This window comes from Vicugna pacos, chromosome 6 (genome assembly GCF_048564905.1).
Source record: "Vicugna pacos chromosome 6, VicPac4, whole genome shotgun sequence".
In the NCBI taxonomy this organism is placed as follows: domain Eukaryota; kingdom Metazoa; phylum Chordata; class Mammalia; order Artiodactyla; family Camelidae; genus Vicugna; species Vicugna pacos.
The window spans coordinates 71,479,032-71,498,808 of NC_132992.1; the positions used below are offsets into that span (position 1 = coordinate 71,479,032).

Consider the following 19,777-nt stretch of genomic DNA (forward strand, 5'->3'; position numbering starts at 1 on the left):
ATTGATTGGCACCATGGAAATCCCTGGAGTCACTTTTGCAGGGCTGTGTCATGATAGTGAGCGGAAATGCCGAGAGAGACAAAGTGTAGACACCTTTCAAAACACGTGGGTCTGAAGCACAAGACTGGGACAGGGAGGCCCTTGGAGGGCTGAATGCACAGTTGAGGGATGTGTTTAACTTTTGCTGCTGTTGTTATTCTTATGACGGGAAAGACTTTTACCCACAATAACACATCTACAAGGATGTTCATCATAGCATTGTTTATTACATCAAGAACAAAAAAGATAACCTAAATATCCAACAACTGATCAGTTCATCAAATTCCAGGATATCCAAGGGATGGAATGCAATTTAGTTCTCAAAAAATCATGCTATAGAAGAATATCTATTGTCATGGGTAAAGATCAACAATATATTAAGTTTTAAAAAGCAAGTTTTAAAATAACCAGTATATTACGATCTCATTTTGGTATCAGAAATTAAGTACATGTGGAAAGATGTCTCCTCCATCACCTCCTTTCTCCCTATCTTCATGCCCAGTGGTGGTGGGAGGAGAGGGTCTTTTGACATAATGCAACATGATAAAAATTATGCCAAGGAAAGTGATCCACTTTATTAAAACAGAGGTTTTTTGTCTTGTGGGTGTTCCATGTGGGTCCGGGATGGAGCTGGGATGCTGGGGGAGCTCAAAGGGATAAAAGTAAGGAAGACACTTCTGGCTCCCGTAAAGACCAATCTTATACCAAAACTAAAAAAAAAAGAAAAAAAAGTATTGCTCAGTCTGAGTTTACTGCTTGCTTAGGCAAAGGAGAGCTGTACTTGCAAGGCAGTCTCTGAGCAACGCAGAGAGTTCATGTCATGTAGTCTGTGGGGAAGCATGGAGTTCGGGGATGGGTCAACCTTCAGAGTGTTGAGGAATGGTCGAGCTTTGGCTCTAGAAATACGGTCACTGGGGTGAGGCTCTTGCTGACTGTGGATTCTCAGAAGGGTGGGCTATTACTGATTGAGTGCACGGTTCCAGGAGTGTGGTTCCTGAAACAAGAGGTCGTATAAGCCAGGTTTAGAACTGGTGCTAAGAATTACTTGTTATTTTAGCCACATAACCATTCGTCTTTTCCTACAAGGATGGGAATGTTATTTTCTCAGGGGAGAAGGGAGGTGGAAGGGCAGCCTATACAGACATCAAGATGAAGGGTCTCAGGGCAACAGCCTCTGTGTGGAAGCTAATCTTGGTGGGCTAGGACTGGTTTCTAAAGAAGAATTCCAAAGACACCCAGAGTCTCCTAGATTTGGACTCAGGACTTGGTTGTGAGAAAAGCCCTACCCCCAGGTCTGGTGAGAAGCTGTATCTCCAGTTGATCCGGGGGGATAGCTCCTGGGTGACCCCACCCCAGGTCCTGCCTGGGTCCTCCCTCCCTCCTGAGTGGTGACCGCCATAACCGCACAAGGCTGGCCCTGGGTTCAGAAGCGAGTCGGAGCCGGCGAGGCCTCAGCTTCTGCCTCGCTGTGGGGCAGCCTCCACCAGCTGTCAGCTCCCTGACCCTCCAGAGACCCTGGGGCTGAAATTCCTTGGGCGGGTTTCTCACCCTCTCAGTGCTTCCTTCCAGCTTGTCTGGCAAATGAGAAGACTTCACAGGCTTCAGAAGATGACTGTGGCAGAGACAGCTTTGAAAGGGATAAAGAGCTCAAGGAGGGGAGGATATCACCATTACAGTCTAAACCTCAGACCCCCGCTGGGGGCGTCAGGCGGTCACATGTCTGTAAACAACCAGCACTGCTGGCCTGGGCTGTGTGAGCGGAGGCTCCCGTTACAGAGTGGCCCACATGGTGACTCATGGGTGGCCCAGGCTGACTGCTGGGTGGGTGGGACAGGGGCCTTAGAGAAGAAAGAAGGGAAGACTTAGGGGATGGGGGTTGGGGGGTGTCTCTCCTCCTCTGAGCCCAGTGAGGACAGGACTGATTCTCTAGAGGGCCTCAGTGAGAGGTCAGTATAGAGGCCTTGTCCCTGTCACCCAGGTAACACCCTGTCAGTGAGAGAAATGGGGGTGTGCCCAACTCTGTGAGGAAGCGCTCCCCCTCGTCTCTGCCTGGCTGGCCTCCCTGGTGTTTCCATAGTAACGAAGTTACTTCAGGGACTAGAAACGCACCATCTTTTTGGCCTGGAGCCCCGTGGCCTGTGAGGTGGGGCCCACAGATGATTAGCAGGGGCCAGGCTCCCATCTGCCTCAGACATAGCCAATGTCGGGGGAGGGGGAACGCTCCAGGCTTCCCCCAGGAAAGGGAAGGGTCAGCCTTCTCCAGGAAAACAGCTGCTGGGCTCTGGTGCTGACAGAGCCATCTTTCCACACCAAGGCTGGGTCCTGTCACCGCCCTGTCTGGAGCCTGGGTTTCCCACCAGAGTTTGTGGAGGGGCCTGTTCTGTTGACCCACCTCACAGATGTCTGGCCTGTTTCTCAGGTTTGGGGCAGACACAGTCCTCCTCCCCTCTGGCTCTCCTCTGCTCTCCATCCTGAGAAGAGATGATGTGGTGAGGGGTAGAAAGCACAGGTTTTGGATTCAAATCTGGATTTAGATCCATCTCAGTCACTTACTGATAAGCTGTGAAATTCTGGCCCACCTGACTACCATGACTTTGAACACACCTGGCCCTCAGCTTCTTCATTTGTAAAATGAGGAGGCAGAAATGGGTTCTTTGCACATTTTCTTTCAGCCTTGAATTCCAAGATCATGTCACCCTCCTGCTTAAAAAATTTCAGTGCCTCCCGCTGCTTTGCAAAGCCCTAACTCCCTGGATGGCGTCCAGGGCCCAGCCCAGCTTCCAGCCTTGTCCATCACGCCTCTGCTTCACATACCTTAAGCATCAGCCAAACTGAAGCACTTGAAAATCCCTGGGTTTTCCACCTCTGGGTCTCTGTTAACGGGTTGCCCCTACAACGCCTTCCTCAGCCAGCTCCTCACACTCCAACCTGCCTAGCCCTCAATGTCACTGACTCTGCAAAGCTGACCCTGATTTCCCCCACGTGTCAATCATCTCAGGTGGCCCAGATTGCTTTAGTAGCAATTCACCTGTATTTCCGTAAGCTCAGTGGGCTTCTTTCCTTCTATTATGATCACCTGTGCGTATCTGACCCCTTTGACTAACTTTAGGATCAGGGACAATGTCAGCTATCTCCATGCAACCCTGGCTAATCCGGGTGTTCCACTGGGCTCGGTCTCTGCCTGAGAACAACAGGGCCTTCAACACAAGGGAAATGTAGCAACATTCCCCAAACCCTTCACTTCCCACGATGTCTTATCATCAGAAGCTCCGAACAAAACACAAGGCTCTCTCGCTAGCTCTCGCCCTGAGGTCTTTCATTTTCCTCTCCCATCATGTCTCCTTTCTCTTACTTCTGTAGGTAGACATCGAGCCTGTCCAGCTAAGACCTCTCTCCTTGTGCTTATTTCTTCCAGAACGGGATCTTCTTTAGTAAGTGGGGAGACTTGCATGTACTAATATATCATGTCCCTTCACACATGTATCTACTACAAAATGCCTGGTCCTAGACTCAAGAAATGTTCATAAATGAGTGATCAGGGAGCCCACGTGCATAATTAAGACCAAACTATGTACTTCTCTCCATCTCCAGTACTTCTTCCTAAACAAGCCACCATAATTGGTTGCCTGGTTTTGCTGTCCCTTCTAAGTGGAATTTGTACCTCTGGTCCTGCACTCCTAGGGTCCATTCGCCACACAGACCGCAGAATGATCTTTCAAATGTCACTTCATTCCCCTGCTTGAAACCATCCAATAGTTTCCCTCCACATTATAAAAAAATGCAGACTCCTTACCCTGCAAAGCGCTTCCATGATCTGCCTGCCTCAAACTCACATCTCCTGGCCCTTCCTCCCTTGCCCAGCACACTCCACCCACACAGGGATTCCTTCTAGGCCTTTGCATCAACTGAGTTTTCTGTTTGGAAGGCTATTGTCTGTTTTGGAGTGATCATCACATGACCAGCTCCTTCTTGTCCTTCGAACTTCACCATAAATATCACCTCCTTAGAGAGGCCTTCCCTGACCTCCTGGTCTAGACAACCTTCCCCAAACATTGTCTCATCACCTTTCCTTACTTTCCCTTCAGCCCCTATTGCTGCATAACAAACAGACCCCAAACACATTGTTATTATATCTCCTATTTCTACAGGTTAGGAAATCAAACCAGGCACAGTGGGTACAGCTCATCTCTCTTTTCTCTGTGGGGTCTGGGGCTTCAGCTGAGATGACTGTAATGCCTGGGAGCTGGAGCAACTGGGGCTGGCTGAGCCCCTCTCTCTCTCTCTCTCTCTCCCTCCTTCCTCCCCACACAACTATAAGCTTGGGCTTCCTTCCAACATGGTGACCTCACAATAGTTGAACTTCTTACATGGCAGCTCAGGGTTCCAAGAGACCAAGGCAGAAGTTGCCAGTCCTCTTTAAAGGATTTGGAACCATTATAGGGTCCCTTCTGCCATATTCTATTGATAAAAGCAGACCCTGGTCAACTCAGATTCAAAGGGGAGGCCATCTCTAATATGCCAGAACCATATTCTGGCCATAAGACATTTTCTCATTAATTTCTTTGTTTACATGTATAAATTGCTTATTGAGCAAACAGTGGGAGAACAAACAAACCAGTTTCTTTCTCTCATCATTGTTTCTAGTTGAACCGTGTGGACTCTCCTTTTCCTGTTTCTTAATAGCATTTTGGGCAGATCTTCTGATGTTCTTGTCACTTTAATTTATTAAAGATCCAGCCCCATCTAGGCTGATCTACACAATTTAAGACTAACCACTTTCTCTCCCCCTAGGCAGGGCCTGGATTTGGCTCAAGGGAGCAGGAAGAGGCATGGTCTGCCCTTGTACTCCTCTCCAGAGTCCCTTTTTCTATTTTCTCAGGGTCAGGAAGGAGAAATGAGGGGAATGTCTCTCTCAGCTGTGCCCATTTCTTCTCTGGCTGTAAATGTGCCTGATATGACAGGCATCCAGATGCCAACTCTCATGTGGGTGTACCACAGGGTCACCCCGCAGCACTGTTCCCTGATGTGTTCCCGTTCCAGACCTATACCTGACACCCGCCCTCTATTGCCCTGACCCTGACCCTGCACCCACAGCCTGTAGCCTGTGTGGTCTCCTCACCTGCATGTCTCCCTCTTGGGAGAACACGGGCAAGGCAGCTCACTGCCAGCCACCTTCCCCCATGTCCCCCTGACCCATAGGAAATTCCTGCGGATGCCCCGAGGTGTCCGCTGTCTCTGTCCTCTGTCACTATTCTGTTCTCCCCTACCCCAGTTCCCAGCCAGGTAGCACATGGGCTAGTCTGAATGGCAAATCCATCTCCAGGGAGAGAAGGAGAAGGGGTCAGCAACCCAGGTCTCCGGGGACCTCACCTTCCTCTCTTTCCCTTCCCCCTCCCTCGTCGTCTGTTTATGGAGACAGAGGCAGGGGTTTCTGGGTGATGTTTGGGCCTAGCAGAATTACTCTGGCCATCTCTTAATCCTGTAGGCAGATGTGTCCAGCCCTAAATTGTTTCTTCTTTGTTTTAGAGCATGGAAGACCCAAGACTGCTTTTTCCTAAGCTCTGGTCCAGTCCCCAATTCGGAAAACAATAAAGTCCACCCAACATCCTGTAACACCTGATTTTGGTCTGTCTGTCCACTCAAATACAAGATCCGTGAAAGCAGATCCTGTGTGTTTTATTCCCCGCTAGGTCCTTGGCGCCTCAGACAGCATCAGGTACACAGGTGGGGCTCCACAAATACAGAAAGAGCAAATGAAACAGGGCTTCGAGGACCTAAACCATTTGAAAGGACGGCCAGTGTGGCAGAGGGACAGTGAGTTCCTTTTCCACGCGCTCCTGCTGTGCGGCTCCTGGCCACGGATGTAGATTTTTGTTTCTGGCCTCTGGATGCTCCCCTGGTCTCTGTTAGTTCTCTCCAGGGGTGGCTGGTCTGGGTGGGGAGGTGGACCTCCAAGTGGGTGACTTTTGAAGCCAAGCCTGCAAGGGCTGGGCAGGGGTCCCTGGGGCCCTGTCAGAGCCTGACCAAAGGGGAGGGGTGCTCATCCCACCTCTCAGTCCATCAGAGGCAACAGCTCAGAATGGGTGCCGCCCCAGAGTGGAGAAGCAGGAAACAAAGCGAGTTTCTTCTGCAAAGCCTGTCCCCCAGGGCTGGCCCACACCCACTGTGATCACCAGCCAGAAGCACATTCTGACCAGAGTGTCCTCCAGGGGGCCCAGGCCTCGGTGAACTGACCACCAAGGGCAGCTGCCTCAGCAGGACCACCCCACCCCATCCACCCCACTGGACCGTCCATGGCTCCCCTCCAAAGCCTGAGGTGGCCTCTGCCCCCTGGGCCCTATGGCTTTGTCCTGAGCAGCCTCCAAGGAGAGAGAATGGGGATTCCCCTTCTCCCGCAACACAACAGAAAAACAAACACACCTTGCAGGTCAGAGGCACAAGGGAGTCTTACAGTAAGTGGTTTGGATTGAAAAAAGAAAACAAAAAGCATTTTTTTCTCATTTCATGTCAAGGCGCTCAGGAGGAAGACAGAGGAAGATGGAAGATGGGAGACAGAATGAGGACAAAATCAGGCAGCATCTGCCAGTCCTTGCACTCAGCAGCCGGAGTGAGCCGGACATGGTGTGGTTCAGTACCCTGGGGCCAGGGTCTGTGGAACCTAGGAGTCCCCATTCAGGCTGGGTTTAGAGGGCTGGGCATCGGGCTGGGTGTTGGGTAGCCCTGTGGGGAGGGGAAGGGGACGGTGCTTTTGAATTTGAGGGTAGCCAGTGGTGGCTGGGGTCAGAGCCCCCAAGTGTGGGGCCAAGACTCCATCTCAGGAACCCCTTCTTATGGGAAAAGTGGACCTCAGGGTTTTGCCTAAAGCAACCGGGAAGTAGACACCCCAGGGAGCTGCAGGAACAGGCTGGAGCTACCCCCCGGGCAGCCCGGGAGCCCACAGCCCCTTTGTTCTGTCCTGCTTCCATTTCCTGCAGTTGCCCACTGCTCCGGCAGACACACTCCGCTGGACAGCTGTATTCAGACTACAATACTTTATTCAAGAGAATCTGACTTGGCAGTCAGACAGCCACGTGGGGGCAGTTTGCTCCATGTCCAGCCTGGGGCCCACCCTTGCCTTGTCCCTGAGAGGGGCAGGATGGTGATGCCTTGGCTACAAAGAACAATGTCCCAGCACAAGCAGTGGCAAGATGTGAGGTGAGACCTAGGGGACAAGGAGTGGCAAAGGCCCCCAGGCAACCACTGTTCTCCAGAGCCGAACGTTCTGATCTCCAGGGTGCAGAGCTGCCACCAGGAAGAGGCTGTAAGAACTGCTGCTTGCCCTCCCTCCCAGCAGGGTCCTTGGCGGCCAGAGCAGGCTCCTCCACACCACCCTGGCCAGCAGCTCCCCGAGCAAGGGCTGCCTGTCTGTGAAGAGCCCAAGGCCCAGGGACAGGCTGTGGGTCTCTATGTCCTTTCCTCTCCAGCCCCCTGGACACCTCCGGGGCCCCGGGGGCCTGGCCCGCCCCTCACAAAGCCACATGGCTGGCTTCTTCCCAAGCTGAAGCACACCTGGGTCTGTCTTCTTTCTTTCTCTCACGTTCTGTTTAAGGCACTGAATTCCTGAGGGTCCTTTCCCTCCTGCTCCTCATCTTGGAGGGGGTGAGTCATTCAGCAGGGATACAATTGGCTAATAAATAGAGGCAGGTGCCAGCAGGGAGGTAACTGAGAGTGTGACGGTAATAAATACACGAGGCGGGTGTGGGGTCTCTCCTCCGAGGGGCTGGTTACCTCCGGGGAACAGTATTGCCACACCTGCCAGAGACCAAACACAGAAAGCGGGTATTAGCACAGGGTGGAGGGTGGGGTCCCTCCTATGGGAGGGGGGACAAACCCAGAGGGGAAGCTTGGACAGGGAGCGCAGGGAGACTGCAGCGCTCCTGGCTGTCTGCTTGCACCAGGCCAAGAAGAAGCTAGAAGTCGCCCTTCACGGAGCAATTGCCCAGGTGCCCAGCCCTGTGCTAAGCACTCTCTCATTTGCCCTTAACAGTAGCCCAAGAGGAAGGCACTGCCACTATCAACCTTTTGCAGATGAGGACACGGAGGGTCAGAGAGGTTAAGAAACTTGCCCAAGGTCACACAGCTAGTCAGTGACAGAGCCAGCTTTGAACCCAGTCTGGTTCCATGCACCAATGCCTCTGGTTACACTGGGACAGCTGTCTTCAAACGAGGATACGGGCACTCCTAGGTGGACAGGAAGATTGTCCAAGGTGTATGTGAGTATTGATAGTTTTAAAGGAATCTGTTTTCAGCCTCCACAGGTTCTCGGCCTGAAAATTGTCTGCATGAGAGGTTTGTTTCCTACCATCTCATTTCCAATTGCCCTTCTCCCTTAGAAAGGGAGGAATTATCACGTTCATTCCAAATTCTGTAACAGTACTTTGACCCAAGGTAAAAAGGATTCCAGGGGACACTGCATAAAAGAACAATTTGAGATATGGGTATAGGTGTTGAGAAAAGAAATATGGTGAGTGGGTAAATGAGCCTTTTGCAGGCTGGGTGGTTTCCAAGTCTGCTTTCTACAAAGTTGAAGAATAAGGTAACCAAATTGTCAGTTAATATGTCATGAGAAGTAATTTTTGTAGCAGATCACCTTGAAGTTTTTGTCAAATAACTTGGAAGGAATTCGAGTGACTGAGTGGAATGAATGCTGAATCCTGCCTCAGTCTGGCAGGAGGTAACATTCATTACTGAATTCATTAACTAATTGAAATGAAGCAGCTATAGTGATTTCACTGAGATGCATTCCTAATTAAGATTGACTGTGCTTTTGTGTTTAGCATTTAGTAAAATACGATGTATTTGTGCTGTTTTGATCAATCGGTACCACTAGCAATTATTGTGATAATTCATTCCAAGAGAAAATTTAATTTCAAGTTTTTTGCTCAGAGGAAATTTAAAATAATTCAAACTTATATACCATTGTTGTGACAGATAACTATGACAAGGTGATACAAAAAAGACTTGAATATTTTAAAAAATTATATTATGCTGAAGTTCGGTGGGGAAAGTGAAATACAAGTTCAAGGAAAGAAGAAGCAATGGAAATATTAAAGGAGAGCATTCATGTATTTTTCTTGTTGCAGTTGTTCATTCTTTTAAAGGTGGATGAAAGTGAGTATTAAATTAGGATGGCTTATTCCACAGGATACATCTGAAGAGTTAAATAATGGCTTTATATTAAATATGATAAAATGTAAATATATAATAAAATAAAATAAAATATTACATTAAAATATAATATTCATAATAGGTCAGAAATTATATCCTTTGCAACTATTTACAATTTTGATTAAAATTTCATTGTCAACTTCAAAATGATCAAAGAAGCACATGGGCTTCTAAAGTCCTTTCAAGAGATTCCCGAATGAAACGTTTGAAGACTGCTGTCCTAGCAAGTTAAAGCGACAGGCTGCTTTCTATTTGGGGCTGCCCAGCAGGGGAGCCCTGCATTGACTACACTTCCAGCTCCTCCCCAAGTCACTGATTTGGTCCAGGGGAGAAATGAGGGCCACATGCCTGCGGGGGACCAACTTCCCCAGAATCTCTATCTGCACGGAGCGGAGTGGAAGTCCCTGTCAGTGCAAGGACGGGCTCATGTGGTAGGACTTGGATCAGCTCCAGTCCCATGGCATGAAATGATTTCTTGAGTCTTGTTGCTGGGAGGAGACGGCCCCTGAAGGAGAACCGCGGGGAGACTGAGTTACCGGGCCTGTGAAATATTTTCTTTCTACTCTCACAGTGTGTATTTTCCCTTCTCTAATCCTTCTCTCCCAGCCACTCAGGCCTGGACTTCTGCCTAGGCCTCCAGATGTGAAGCATCTGGATGGGCAGGTAACATGGGGAGGGAAAGGGAAGCGAGTGGACCCTGGGCTTCTACCCCAAGGTGGAAGAAATACTGGTTTGGAAGCCCATGGCAGGACTGCACCTTTCCCAGGGCCACCAGGAAGCAGCCCAGCCTAAGCCTGCAGCTGTTGGACTTTTTATCACTGGAATGAAAGCACTGTGAGAGTAGGAATCTCGTTGGTTTGCCCACTGACATACCTGGCAGACATAAGTGTGAATGTTTGTAGAATGAGTGAATGCCTGGCGAACCCCCTGACACCTCATTCTACGCACAGAGGAAAACTAGGTTCAGAGAGGTGACGTGACTTGCTCAAGGCCACACAGAGACTTAGAGCTAAGCCAGGACAAGAACCAAAGCTTTCTGGTTCTTGTCCTGGTTCACCTGAGGCTTGCTAGACCCTGGGATCTCTAGGTGTGCAGCTCCCTGTTCTGGCCCCTGACACTGCCCCAGCCTCGCTTTGCCCCTTCCCGTCCACTCACCCCTGCTGGCAGGGCGGGGGCTCCCCTCTGGCCCAGCCTCCTTGCCATCCCTGGGCCCCACCCCCGCGCACTCACAGGTGGCAGTCTGTGTGTCTCTGCTTCTCTCTCTTCCTCTTCCCCCTGCCCTTGGGTCTCCTCCTGCAATAAGCCAAAGCGTCAGGACAAAGTAGCTGGGGGCCCCCATGCTAGGACAAGGGCTGTCAGGCCCAAGAACAACCCGGTGCCCCAGCCAGGCCACTTACCTTTCTGGCTTCATCTTCCCCCACAGAGGCCTAAGAAAACAAAGAGAGGGGAGGAGAGAATGAGGAAAGCAGTAATTGGGGGCTCCCTGCTCCCTGGCCATTTCTCCGCGGACATCGCTAGTGCTGGTCCTGTACTTGGCACTGAAGCCACTAGGGGGTAGTATAGAGCTAGTGAGGGAGAGATGCCCAGAGGCCTGGGGGCTTCCACTCCCACTCTAGGCTCTGGTGACCCCAGCCAAAGAGGCGAGAATGCCCTCTTGGGGGTCCTTTCCACACCCCTCTGCTCTCCTCTGCCTCTTGGCATCAGATCTGGGGACTGAGTGTTCTCTGCTATCTCTCCCTGATCACTTCCTTCCCTCACCTGCCTTTCCTTCCAAGGTGCCCTCTGGGAGTTTCCTCAGGGACGGTGAATGAGGTCAAGGCCACCTGTCAAGGCACAACTGCCACCCCTACCCTGGGGACCTGTGACTCTGCAGGCAGCCACAGGGGGCACAGGTGAAGGGGTGGGGTGAGGGGAGGGGAGCGAGAGCCCCACAGTCACCAGGCCTGTCCTGGCTCTGCCTCCCAGGGCTGTGGCTGTTGGCCCAGAAGAAATAAGAAAGGTGGCCCTGTTGCCCAACCCTCTGGAAGGGGCCAGGGCCTCAGTCTTCCCTGGGAACCACGGTGGGAGCGTGGGGCAGTGTGGTGACAGTCAGCTTTGGGGCCAGGAAAGGCTGCCTTGGGCTGGCTGCCTCCCCTGGGAGCCAGGGCAGGGTACCAGGGCCTCCTGGGACTGCCTGGTCATGTCTCTGCCACCTGGGATCTGTCAGAGACACTCTTGGACCCTTAGTCTCCTCATCTGCCTGCTCGACAGAGTGGCTGTGAGGGCAGAGGTGATGTGGAAGGTGAAAAGTCACTGTCTAGCACTGTGACCAGAAGGGTTCATTACTGAACTATTGTTACAGAGCCAAGCCTTGGCAAGAGGGGATGGGAGGAAACAGATTGAAGCTGGGCCTCTAACAGTGGGGTGGGTCCAAGAGTGTGGCCAGAGCCCTGGACACTAGGCAAGACCAAGCCCCGGGCAGTACTGAGGCTCCTGGAGAGTGTGGTAACAGCCACGAGAGGTAGCATGAGAAAGGGCAGACTTTTGGATTAGGCTGGGGTTCACTCACTAGCTGTGGCAAATCGTGTAACCATACCAAGCCTCTGTTTCCTCATCTGTGAAATGGGATAACAACAGTACCTACCTCCCTGGGGTTGTTATGAGAACAGGGACCTGTCTGTCTTGCTTACCACTGTATCTCAAGCATCTGGGATAGTGCCAAGCATAGAGTAGGTGCTCAATAGATGTTTGTTGAGTAAATGAGAAAACATATTCAGATGTCCAGTGTGGGACAAGGCACAGAGGAGGCACACCATAAATGGTGGCCCTCCCCATCATCCCACCCCAGGAGAGGGCTCAAGACCTCTATTCTGGTGACTTTATCCATGGTCTGAGGGTACCAGGAGAGCATCTGAGCCCATTTCTCTCTTCCCTGAGCCTGGTTGGCAGTGCCAGGCCTGCTGCTCCTGGTAGCTAATGTTCAGAGTGCCCTTGGCACTGGCAGCAGGACTGGTGCTGGTGAGAGGCTCTGCCAGGTGGTGGCTCAGTGTCTCCTTCCCTCTCTGCCCCTTTCCTCCCGCCCCGGCTTGTCCGTCTCTGGGCTCCTCAGCCCAGTCGCCCCCTCCGTGGGCACCACCCTGGGCCAGAACAAAGTCCAGGCACCTCTTCCAGGGCCATGGTAGCTGCCTCCCAGCTCAGGGAGGGAGGTGGTGTGCCCCACACCCCTGTGAGTCTGGGAGGGACCCAGACCCCCTCTGTCCCTGTAGCTTCTCGGCAGCTGTGCTCCAGCTGCTGGGCCCACCTCTCTGGGCAAAATCGTCTGATAGGGAGACAAAAGGCAGCTGCAACTGGTCGCTGATTTCCTTGGTCTCCCTGAGCCAGGAAGGCAATGCAGCCTGAAGAAGGGATGGGCAGCCCCTTGGCTGAAGCTGCCAAGTGGGTGGCGGGTGTCCTGCCACACTTGAGGACCCACCTGCACTCGCAGCGCACGTGCTGAGAGAATGTCAGCTCCACGTAGGAGGGCGGGTCCCCAGAGCGGATCTTTAGGAGCTGTGAGGAGAGAAAGGTTGGATGCCTGGACTGGGGGCTGGCCCATGGGTTTTCCATACTCTTTCCACTGTCCACTTTGGGGAGAAACAGATTCCCTATTTCCCTCCAGCCTTTGGACTACACACCCTCATTCTGCTTTGAGTGTGGGACAAAAAGCTCCCCCATCCCTCCATGTGGATCTGAGGGAGGCCCCTGTCCCTCCGTTCCTAGGGCCACCAGCATAGCAATACTGTAGGAGGGGGCCCATGCTCTGAAGTCAGAGAGACTTATGTTCAAATCTTGGCTCTTCCACCTGCTGAGCCAGTGAAATAACATCTTGGAACCTCAAGTTCCTCATCTGTGAAACAAGAATATCACTTGGCTCGAAGGACTGAAGTTGAGGTAACATTTAGGAAGCATCTAGCACAGTGCTTGGCATTATTCAATGAGTGCTCAAAACACCACTGTAGGTATGGGTATGTAAGCAAAGCTCAGGGCACCAGATGCTCCTGGTATAAACAGGGACTTCCTGAATCTGAATGGATTTCTTTTCCAACCTCAACCAGATATCCTGGGTCCTGGGGTAGGGCTAAGCCAGAGCCTGAGAGAGCTAGTAAGAAGGTGAGGGGGCTCCAGAAGGAGGGGAACTGTGGCAGAAGAGCCTGGGACCCTGGTCTGCCCTCTTTCCCTCTCCAGGTCCCTTCTCGGGGGAGGTTCTGTGGCCCTCTGATGAGCAGAGTGTGGACAGCAGGGAGGGCCGGGACAGGACACTAGGAGATCCTCCCTACCTGCATGGTGACATTGACTGTCTCTACCGGCATACAGTGCAGGTCCTCATCACCACAGCAGCCGGTGCAACGCAGCAGGGAGACACAGGACGGGCTAAATATGTGCTCCACTTCGCTGGGGTACTCGGATACGATGTCCACCAGCCTCTCCAGTGCCCGGCAGTAGCTGCGGCCCCACACTTCCTGGAAGGGTACCACTGTGAGGAGGCACAGACAGCGGGGTCAGGCCAAGAGGGGCCAGCTCCTTGAAGCCCCTGCAGGGCTTTCCAGGTTCAGCCCACACCCCTCCTCCAGGAAGCCCCCAGCCTATGTATGCTCCCTCAGTTCTGAACTCGTGATGTGATCCCTCTGGGACTATTGCTGGACCCCTCAGCTCATCTACCTAATGGAAATCCCAGCGGAACAGAATTTCACGACGTCCTAACCTCTCAGCTCTCGTCTCAACTCAGGCACCCACGTCTGCCTTGGTGCCTTGGGGCTTCGAGGAGCATGCCCTGGCAACTCCCCAGGCCCTCTGGATCTTTCTCAGGCCTGACCTAGTGCTTCCTCGGTCTTGGGGAATTGGCAGGAAACAGTCAGTTCTGCAAGTTCTGTACAATTGGCTGGCAGAGTCCCAAGGGGAGGGTTGGCCTTCCCCTCAATCCTTATTTCCTGCCCCACTTTAGCCAGCTCCTCTGCCTGGGGGCCAAGATTGCAGCCAGCAATATGCCCCATCCCCACTCTCCATTTTGGTCAGACCACCCGCGCACGAGCCTGGGCTGCACCCCCATAATTCCCACCTTTGGTCCGGGCTCCTTGCCCTCTTCTCATTTCTAACCAAATAAAGCCCACCACCCACTTCTCAAGGCCTGCCTCCCTGCCTCCTCTCTGAAGCCTTCTCCAACTTGTCCAGTACGAACAGATGTTCCTGTTTTGAGCATAACTTGGCCCCGAGGGCTCGCCTTATCTCTGTCACTGGTGACTTTTATCTCCTTTACAAGCAGGTCGAGGCTCCTTGAAGACAGGGACCCAAGCACCCCGTAAACATAGGCTACGTAGAAGATTCACAGGGACATCCCTGACCCACCACGATGTCCTGGTGGGCGTGGCTGGGATCCTTCGGGGACTGATTTGGAGTCTCTCAAAAAACACTGGTCCTTCAGGGGAAGGCCTGGGGACTGGCCCCAAACAGAGGCTCACAGAAAGTGAGTAGCCAGAGCCAGAAGACCTGGCTCCTCATCCTGGCCCTACAGTGGCTGTATGACCTTGGGGAGGTCACTTCACTTTTCTGGGTATATCAGTTTCCTTAGCTGTGGAGAAAGAAGAAGGTTGGGCATAGATGGTTGCTAAGGGACCTCCCAGCTCTGACAGACAGACTGTGATCTGTGCAACCAGCCCAGCCCTGGGACTGCGGGCAGAGACACATCTCCAGCCCTGGGTCATCCTGCCTCGCACTTGTTGGGTGTCTTCGGCTGGTAGGGGAGGATGGGGAAGCTGGCATACCTGGGGACCCCACACTTCGGCCCAAGAGCAACGGCCTCTCCTAGCAGCCCCTCACTTCCCTCCATGGCCCTTCCTAGGAGGCAGAAGGGCCAAAGTCCATTCCACTGAGCCTATGAGGAGGTGAGTTGCAGGGTAATCTCAGAAGAAAAATAAACTTCAGCCCTAGCAGAGGCCCTCAGGAAAGGCTGCAAGCTGGTGGAAAATACCCAAGAGGCGGCGTGTCCACATGGAGCTGGCTGAGGCGGCCACGGAGCAATAAACGACGCTTATCTGGGTGTCTGCTGCTCCATTCTGCCCTGTCTGCTTAGGGGGCACTAGAGCTGGGCCTGGGAGTGGGCGGGGACCAAAGGCCTCCCTGATCCTACCTCTCTAGGTCACTGGCTCACTCTCCCTGGACCGTCTCCCCATACGTGGCCCAAAGATCTAGGGAAGAGGCCTTTGCAAAGAGAGCTCGGAGGAGCACCTCCCTATTGTAACTCTGTGAGTGCATGTTTAGTCTAAAATCTTCACGAGCACTTTGTAACTCTGAACATTTAATCTTCGCCTTGGAAAACATAAATAACAGTGGAGGAATAGCCAGCTGCCAAAGTGCCATTGAAGGCTCAGGCTCCTGCCTTGGGACCAGCCATCAGGGAGGGGATAGCAGCAGAGAAGGGGCACCCCAGTCTCCTACTATTCCGCAAGTAGACTCACCCAGCCCACCCAGCCGGGCTGTCGGGCCAGGGCCAGGTTAAGCAGAGCCGCAGGGCCTTGGCGGCAGAAGAAGGGATTTCCTTTCCTCACCCCCACACCCACCATGCAGACTGTGTCAATAGGACCCAGGCTCCAGGGCCCTGAAATTCACCACTTTCTGGCCCACATGGCCTGTCGGTGCTGTGAGAGGGCTGAGAAGGAGGTGGGCTGGGCCTGGTTTACCTGGCAGCCACTAGGAAAGAGGGCAGCTCATCCATGGGGCCTGCTGTCTGGGTGTGTGGGAGAAACAAAGGGGGCTGGGTGAGGGGCCGGCTGAGGGAGTGCTGTGACCGCTCCCAGATGTGGGCTGAGCCCCTCAGCAAAGCTCTGCTCAGCCACTCCTGAGAGCACTTCCTCTAGCCCCAGACCTGCTCAGAGGCTGGGGTGGGCGGAGAGGAACGGGAGGCTGTGGCCCAGGCAGGCGCTTAGCTGCTCCCAGGGCCATGAATGGGCTCTCGGCTCTCTTGCCAACCTTGTGGGCAAGCCTCCTATCTGGCTCCAGCTGCCTACCACCCAGGATGGAGGAGACCCCAGAAGGGAAATGTTTCATCCTGAGCACAAGCTTCTGGGGAGGCTGCTGGGAGGCGGGGGTTACAGGACTGGGCAGAGCCACTGGCCACTGGCCCAAGCCCAGCAGGTGTTCTCTCCATGGTCACTGGCAGGGCACACAGCCAGCCCACCACAAGGGACACTCTGCTTATGCCTGCTCAGCCGTGAGCCATGGGGAGGTTTGGTGCCAAGCACTCCAGCTCTGCCACATGTACTGAGGGGTGTCTGGGGATTCAGGTGACCCCAGGACCTCTCTGAGCCTCTTGGAGAATACGAGTGCCTTCCTTGTTCACAGCCTGTGGTCAGCACAAAGTTAGAGTAAATGCCTAGTACCGTCACCATGTGTAGTAATAGTAACAATCAGCGTCTGTGGCCACGGAGGACAGGCTATGCTGTTTCTTGCCTGGTGTTAGGGGGGGATGACACTTTTCGGATTTTGATAACTGGGGTCCAAACCTCTTTCCCTGGTCATAATATAGGCTCCCTTATTGATCAGGATGACAGGTGAGCTGCCCTAACACTTCCAAGCCTCCTCACCCAAGTCCCTGGTAGATATATACCCCTGTGTCTGACTCCACTGGAGTCAGAGAATCCTACAATCTAAGAAAAAGAACCTTAGGTAGCATGTAGTCTAACTCTCCCATTTTACAGATGAGGAAACTGAGGCTCAGATGTCTTTGGTAGCTGTTGCCTGAAATATACTAAAAGCATCAAAAAGGCCAGGGGTGGATAGAGATGGATGATGGATGCTTCTCCAAATTCCAGAAAACATAATATTGTGCCAGTTCCAGAAGGCACAGCAGGGGGAGGGGGAGAGTGTCAATGAAGTCAAAGGCTACTCCCACCCCCACCATCTCAGTGCCCAAGGGGCCTGGGACTGAGATGTTAGAGCCCAGCTCAGCTCAGGAGAGGCTGGCTACCAGGCAGGTGGGGGTGTGTGTGGGCAGGCCAGCAGAGAGAGGGTGTTCCCAGCTAGAAGAGGCTACCACTCGTGTGCGTGTGCATGTCCCTACATGCTCCCTTTCTTCTGTGGGAAGTGGTGTGTGGCCCGGCTGCACGTCTTGGAGAGGCTGGGAGGGAGGAGCAAGGCAGGGGGCCTGGCATAGGCCTCCTGCCTTCTGCACGTATGTCTCTTTGGCAAATGTCTCGCCCTTTGAAGATTCCTTCTTGATGCAGTCCCAGGCTGGGGAGGGCACAACTCATTCTGTCTGTTTGTAATCAATGGAAAGACCTGGACAAATTCCTGCAGCTTCTCCAGGGTTGGGCTGCTGGGAAGGTCCCTTCCCTGATTCTCTTGACTGCTCACCCACTGCATCCAGCTCCTAGACCTCCAGGGTGGCCCTTGGCACTCATTGCCTACACTGCCCTCCAAGACCCCATCTGCCTTCTTACATCATGCTGGGAAAGGGCTCTGAGCTAACCTGACAAACCCTGGGTATGTGGGCCCCAGCCCTGCTCTCTGTGTGCCAGGTGACCCTGGCCCAGGAATATACCTCTCTAGGCCTCTGGGTCCCAACAGTGGGTCCCCTCAGGGTCTTAGGCCCTGCCAACTTTGTCAGCCAGGGCATCAGCCAGCTTACAGGCTCTCCCCAACTTAATATCAGCCTACTCCCACCCTACATGCCAATCTCTTCCCATCCTCTACAGAGGCCTGGGAGGCGAAGGCTTGGTGAGCTCATGCACACCACCCCCCTTCCCCACCCAGCCAGCTTACCTTCCACCTCTGACGAGCTGTTCCCAGCAGACAAGGCCCACTGCTGTGGACAGAAAGGTGCAGAGATGAGAGGAACAACCTGGGGCCTCTGCGCTCTGGAACCCAGTGTGATGGCAAGAGCATAGAGGCCTCTCTGAGCTCCTTCCCACCCGCTGCACATGCTCGACTCTGTCTCAGAGACAACTCTTTCCAGGTGCAACTGAAAACTCAGTGAACCCTGGGAGGGTTCCACCCTTCTCTCTGGCCTCAGTTTCATCATTTGGAAAGGGTGGGAGCCTGGAGGCTTTTGGAGACCTTTGCCTGCTGTGCCCCAAAGACCTTGACATCCTTTGGGGTCTCCTTTCTACCCAGCCCCCAGGCAGCCTTTCTGGGCCCTGTGCATCCCACCTTGGCTGGGTGCCAGAGCCCAGAGGGAGGCGATCAGCTGGTGGGAGCCGAGGTGCTGGAGCAGGTAGCACCATGAGCTGGTGCTGCCGGTGAAGTTACACCTCTAACCAGCCCTGCAGCAAGCGGGTAGTAGGGCTGTTCCGCCCCTGTGGGACTGCCCAGCCCACCCACTTCTAGGCTGGGGCCCAGGACTCCCAGGGCAGCAGGACAGCACAGTGGGAAGGGAGCACATTGGCTTTGTCAGGATTTCACTGCCCAAACTGGCTCCTGGCCAGACTCACCCAGCTCCTGGGAAAAGGGCCCTGCTCACTTCCCCAGGCCCTGCACTCAGGACCTCCGGCTGCCCACCCGGGGAAGAGGGCACAGCAGGACCCTTGTCTCGCCCCTAGCCCACCCAGAAGCCATGGGCTCAGCCAGGAACCCTGGTGGGGGCAGGGCCTAACCTCTCCACCAATGGCTTCTTTTGCCGGTTTCCCCTCCACCAGGCCGGGTCAGAGGTCCTGGGGGCGCCTGCCTGGTCATGGGGCCTTGACCCTGACCACAAGGCCAGGGACTTGCCTGAGATTAGTGGAGAGATGCTTTTAAGCAAAGCCACCAGGGCTCTGGGGGCCAGACAGGAAACCTCCCTCCCTTCCCTGCGGCTTCCCCGCCCCCGCCAAGACAGACCCCAAAGCTGGAGTCTAGGACAGCCTAGCCTGAGGTCTCCCAGACGAGGCGGTCCAGCCTGGCTCCTGGGAAGTGTGTGGACATCTTTGGAGATGCCGGTCCCTGGAATGAGTCTGTGATTTCAGAGACCCCTGCTCCCAGTGCTGATGGTGGGAAGATCAGGGAAGCCAGGCTGCGGGTGGGTTCTTACCTGGGGGGGCACAGTAGGCAGCGCTAGTCCAGCCAGGAGCTGCAGGAAGCAAGTGAACAGCCTCATGGCAGGCATCTTCTCAGACGTACTAAGCCTGGGGGCTCCAAGAGAAAACCACCATGCTAGTCCCCTGGGGGGAGTCCTTGGCACACGAGGACAGGAGGTGAATGAGGGGCTGGATGCCCCCCTTTACTGCTGCCCCGAGGTCCCCGTTGGTGGCCCGAGCATCCTCTGAAAGCCCTGGAAATTCTGGAGCCCGCAGGTGAGGCTGTGGCTGGGGAACCTGATGTGGAGGGCCCGGCGGGGCCAGGAGGTGCAAGGCAGGCGGTTCCCTGGGGAGGGTCCGTCGGGCGCCCAGCGCGACCCTAGGTCCTCTTGTGGCTGGCCAGTGAAGATGCAGTTTCCTCCTCAGACAGCAGCTCTCTTCTGGGACTGAAGCTTGGCGGCGGCTGGGTTTCAGGGGCCGCGAATGGGGCGGGGCTGCAGGCCCGCCCCGCCCACCGCCGACGAGGCTCC

At 53.9% G+C, this 19,777-nt stretch overlaps 1 protein-coding gene across 7 annotated transcripts; it reads right to left on the minus strand.

Moving 5' to 3' along the window:
- Positions 1 to 771: 771 nt before the first annotated feature.
- On the minus strand, positions 772 to 19,483 carry PGF (placental growth factor). 7 transcript variants are annotated; one of them, XM_072963440.1, is made up of 8 exons: positions 19,262 to 19,483; positions 18,019 to 18,061; positions 13,542 to 13,738; positions 12,698 to 12,774; positions 10,644 to 10,673; positions 10,477 to 10,539; positions 2,432 to 2,510; positions 772 to 1,033 (listed from the first exon to the last, which is right to left on the minus strand). In XM_072963440.1, exons 1-8 carry the CDS (start codon positions 19,334 to 19,336, stop codon positions 998 to 1,000), a joined length of 600 nt encoding a protein of 199 aa, XP_072819541.1. In that variant the 5' UTR covers positions 19,337 to 19,483; the 3' UTR covers positions 772 to 997. The 7 variants fall into 7 exon arrangements, 6 of the variants coding, with proteins under 6 accessions (XP_072819541.1, XP_015096269.2, XP_006206139.2 ...); XR_004190436.2 differs by lacking the exons at positions 772 to 1,033; positions 2,432 to 2,510 and adding an exon at positions 6,702 to 7,830 and having other exon boundaries at positions 10,402 to 10,539; XM_015240783.3 differs by lacking the exons at positions 772 to 1,033; positions 2,432 to 2,510 and adding an exon at positions 6,705 to 7,830 and having other exon boundaries at positions 18,019 to 18,058.
- Between the last annotated feature and the right edge of the window lie 294 nt (positions 19,484 to 19,777).

What these genes read in the sequence shown, in the direction of transcription:
- PGF (XM_031679249.2), bottom strand. Translation starts at nt 19,336, where the DNA reads ATGCCTGCCATGAGGCTGTTCACTTGCTTCCTGCAGCTCCTGGCTGGA. An exon ending in CACGTGCGCTGCGAGTGCAG is followed by an intron (nt 10,674 to 12,697) that starts GTGGGTCCTCAA and finishes TTGTTTTCTTAG; the next exon opens with GCCTCTGTGGGGGAAGATGA. An exon ending in AGACACACAGACTGCCACCT is followed by an intron (nt 9,752 to 10,476) that starts GTGAGTGCGCGG and finishes GTTCTCCTTCAG; the next exon opens with GGGCCGTCTCCTCCCAGCAA.